At 41.2% G+C, this 4,697-nt stretch overlaps 1 protein-coding gene across 6 annotated transcripts in view; it reads left to right on the plus strand.

The window, feature by feature from the left end:
* RIPOR2 (RHO family interacting cell polarization regulator 2) overlaps positions 1-4,697 on the plus strand; it is a 256,335-nt gene that overhangs the window by 232,910 nt on the left and 18,728 nt on the right. For all 6 annotated transcript variants that reach the window (XM_017878522.1, XM_017878521.1, XM_017878523.1 and 3 more), the window contains one exon: positions 3,192-3,275. In XM_017878522.1, coding sequence (XP_017734011.1) covers positions 3,192-3,275 — 84 coding nt within the window. The remainder of the gene's footprint in view (positions 1-3,191; positions 3,276-4,697) is intronic.

Consider the following 4,697-nt stretch of genomic DNA (forward strand, 5'->3'; position numbering starts at 1 on the left):
AAAAAAAAAAAAAAAAAAAAAAAAAAAAAAAAAAAAATAAAACTGAGAAGACAGGATGTGTTTACTCCCAACTATCAGTGACTATAGCAGAACAATGTGGCATTTTATGAGTAGTCATGTCATTAAGTGGTCGACGACACTTTCAGGCTGGTTCATCTAGTGTCTCACTAAGGACAGATTATCGTTCCAGATGCTAAAGGAGTTAAATAAGCAATAAAAAACAAACAAACAAAAAACCAAGGTCTTCATCCTTAAGGAGCTTCAACATAAATGGTGTCACTATGGTATTTTTATCCTATAAACAAATATATGAATACACAGATATATGTGAGAATAAAAATAATATTATAGCTATACTAATTGAGGGCTTACTTTGTGCCAGGCCTTGTTTTCCATTCTTTACGTGTGTTAATAGCACTGAAGGTTCACAAACCCCTGTCAGTGGGTCTTATTATTACCACCATTTTGCAGATTGGCAGACTGAAGCACGGGAAGTTAAGTAACCTGCCCAAAATCACGTTAGGTAGCTGAAGTACATACTAGAAATATAAATACTTACAAATTTAGAAATATAAATACTTAGAAATATAAATACATATAAATAATGACAGTTAATTTAAGAAACAAGGAAAACATTAGTTATAGGAAATCAGAGAGAAAAAAAAACAGAATCAGTCACATAATGGTTGATGAAATGGGTCCTGGGCCTTGAACAAATTTGAAAGGTCATCAAAAATGAGGCCTGTCAGAGAGGAGAGTATGGGGAATCCTCTGGGGGGGTGCAGGGGGGCTCACAGCCACTGGGTACATTGAGTATGGCAGGAAAAGAGGGCAGTTAGGGAGAGAGTAGGGAGCCACCTGGCTTAGGGTCTTGAAAAGCCCATAGTGAGGAGTTCTAGTTTGATGCTAGGCAAAGAAGAAGGAGGGGAGGGGGGCTGCCCATGCTGACGTAATGCATGCTGGAGGAAGGGGGTCCCTCATTGTTAGGCACGGGGAGCAGAATGCTGTGGTAATGGCCCAGTAGGAAACTGAGACCTCCAACAAGACCTGAGACCATGGAAAAGGGATAAATCTAAGAAATATCATCATATAGCCCAGGCACAGTGGCTCATGCCTGTAATTCCAGCACTTTTGGAGGCTGAGGCAGGAGGATGAATTGGGCCCAGGAGTTCGAGACCAGTCTAGGCAACATGGCGAAACCCCGTTTCTACAAAAAAACATTAAAAAACAATTAAGCGGGGCATGGTGGCACATATCTGTAGTACCAGCTACTTGGGAGGCTGAAGTGGGAGGATCACCTGAGCCCAGGAGGTTAAGGCTGTAGTGAGCTGTGATCACGCCACTGTACTCCAGTCTGGGTGACAGAGCAAGAACCCTGTCTCAAAAAAAAAAACAAATGGCAGAGCAATACCACTTATTGATTCAACAGATACCCTTTAGAATAGTGATCTGACTTGAGTTATGCTTTTAAAAATGAAAGTAAACTGGGCGCGGTGGCTCACGTCTGTAATCCCAGCACTTTGGGAGGCCCAGGTGGGTGGATCACCTGAGGTCAGGAGTTCACAACCAGCTTGACCAACATGGTGAAACCCTGTCTTTACTAAAAATACAAAAATTAGCTGGGCATCGTGGCATCCGCCTGTAATCCCAGCTACTAGGGAGGCTGAGGCAGGAGAATCGCTTGAACCCAGGAGGCGGAGGTTGCAGTGAGCCAAGATTGCGCCATTTCACTCCAGCCTGGGCAACAAGAGTAAAACTCCATCTCAAAACATAAATAAATAAATAAAAATAAAAAATAAAAGTAATTCAGACAAATAGCAAGAAATGCACAATATAGCCCAACAAAATCAAAAGTTAGTCCTCTCTTTCCACCCTCAATTCTCTTCAAGAGTAATTAAGTTTCCTATGAACCAATATGACATATAGTGATTCTTATTCGTTTGAATTAATGTTAAGTACTACACATTTTATCAACCATATAGGAAGAAATTAGCTTGGTAAAAATAAGACAGTTGGCTGGGTGCAGTGGCTTACGCCTGTAATCCCAACACTTTGGGAGGCCAAGACGGGTGGATCACAAGGTCAGGAATTCAAGACCAGCCTGGCCAATATGGCAAAATCTTGTCTCTACTAAAAAAACAAAACAAAGCAAAACAAAAAAATTAGCTGGGTGTGGTGGCAGGCACCTGTAATCCCAGCTACTTAGGAGGCTGAGGTAGGAGAATCGCTTGAACCCGGGAGACGAGAGGTTGCATTGAGCCAAGATCATGCCACTGCACTCCAACCTGGGCCACAGAGCGAGACTCGGTCTCAAAAAAAAAAAAAGACAATGTACTTTTATGCAGATTTTTTTTATACAGAGCATTTATTTGCCATGTATCAAACTCAGCAAATCTCAAACTGACATTACCACCCTCCTCACTGGAACGTACTGCCTCCTCCTGTCTTCCTTATTTCTGCCTGAATATCTTTTTTTCAATCAACTTCCCCACTGAAATCTAACCCATCATTTCCATTCCAGTTCAAACATTTTTGTGAAACTTACCCTGCCCCTCCATAAAATGTCTCTTCTTCAAGTGACTGACTTACCTTGTAGATTTCTTATGGCACCTAATACATTTCTTCTCTTCAGTTCCTTCTAACAGTCTTAGCATTTCTACTATATCTACAGGCTCCTTAAAAGCCAGAACCATAACTCTCTATCTCCCAATTTCATTTAATAAATTGATCCCTTATATTTCAAATCTTGGAATGACACATGGGACAAGGGGCAGGAGCTTGCAGGCCTTTATGATGTGACATATACAAAGGGATTAACACCTTAAAAGAAAAAGTTAATGATCTGGGATCAAAAACAGCTCTGAGAAATTTTGCCTTCCTCATTACTTGGTTAAAAAAATTACCTTTAGGTGGCCAATAAAAGCCCACCATGATTATGTTACTCAGTAAATTGATCCCTCATGTTCTCCTAGAGTCATAGTAGATCTAGGAGAACATGAGGGATCAATTTATTGAATAAACGACTCTTTTAATTAACATGAATTTCAATGACTTTTTTTTTCTTGCTCTGAAGGTAGTGCAAAATGTGTAGGTTATATGCTATAGTTTATCTCAGAGAGTGAGAATGAGGTATACCTCTTAAACTACAAACAAACCAAAATGCCTTCACGAGATCCCTCCTTCTCTTTCAGGCCTTGCTCTATTACTGTGAAGCACTAACAAAGACAAACCTCCAGCTCCAGAAAGCAGCTTGCCTGGCCCTGAAAATCCTCGAGGTAAAGCCCAGCCTTGGAACTCCCCTGGCAACTCAGCTTGGAGCCAGGCTAAGCCGAGTGTATATAACAGCTTTTCTTTCATGGTTGAAAGTACATTTTTAGCAGTATTTCTTGTCTCCTTTGCACTGTATGTTAGTTTTAGTATTTTTCTCCCTTAAACAGTAATTACATGTGACTTTGTTTTGTTAGTCAATAAGTGGCAGAAAGCAATCATGGTTTGCACTAGCCCAAGGGAACCAGTTTGCCTTTAGGTCAGCATTAGAAAAGTATGTCATATTGGCTGGCACGGTGGCTCACACCTGTAATCCCAGCATTTTGGGAGGCCGAGGCCGGTGGATCACCTGAGGTCAGGAGTTTGAGACCAACCTGGCCAACATGGTGAAACCCCGTCTCTACAAAAATTAGCCAGGCATGGTGGCAGGTGCCTGCAATCCCAGCTACTCAGGAAGCTGAGGTGGGAGGATTGCTTGAACCCAGGAGGCAGAGGTTGCAGTGAGCCAAGATTGTGCCATTGCACTCCAGCCTGGGTGGCAGAGCCAGAATCTGTCTCAAAAAAAAAAAAAAAAAAAAAAAAAAAAAAAAAAAAAAAAAAAAAAAGAGAGAGAGAGAAAAGGAAAGTATATCTTAAAAGGGAGATGAGATATATGGTGATTTCACTCATTTTTATTGTGAACAACAAAAGCAGGAACAAATAAGATTTGAAAAGAAGTACTAAAATTCAGTATGCCACTGAATTCCCAGATCCTTCCCCACAAGCTCTCTTTATTAAGCAGAGAACCAGTTTTGATTGTCATAAGGTGTCGTGAGCAGGGAGAGAGCTAGAATGTAAACAAGTACGAAAAGACTGAGAACTCCTGACATGGAAGTTTCCCTTTCAATAGGCAAGATGTAATGTTTGACCTACCTTCATCACAAAAAAATAAGACAAATCAGTCTTGAGAAAAGAATGAGAGAAGGCCACACCTTAGAACTTGCCAAAATCTTGGAAAAGAGGCAGGGACCTGCAGGCCTGATAAAGAAAGGGATTAATACCTCAAAAGAAAAAGTTAACGGCCTGTGATCAAAACCAGCTCTAGGGGCAGGCATGGTGGCTCACGTCTGTAATCCCAGCACTTTGGGAGGCTGAGGCCGGTAGATCACCTGAGGTCAGGAGTTTGAGACCAGCCTGGACAACATGGTGAAACCTCATCCTTACTAAAAATACAAAAATCAGCCAGGCGTGGTGGCGCACTCTTGTAATCCCAGCTACTCAGGAGGCTGAGGCAGGGGAATTGCTTGAACCCAGGAGACAGAAGTTGCAGTGAGTCAAGATCACGCTGCTGTACTCCAGCCTGGGTTACTGAATGAAACTCTGTCTCAAAAAAAAAAAAAAAAAAAAAAAAAAAAAAATGCGAGAATTTTATATCTTTTTTTTTTTTTTAA

Source organism: Rhinopithecus bieti, unplaced genomic scaffold, assembly GCF_001698545.2.
Source record: "Rhinopithecus bieti isolate Rb0 unplaced genomic scaffold, ASM169854v2 scaffold_11110, whole genome shotgun sequence".
NCBI lineage: Eukaryota > Metazoa > Chordata > Mammalia > Primates > Cercopithecidae > Rhinopithecus > Rhinopithecus bieti.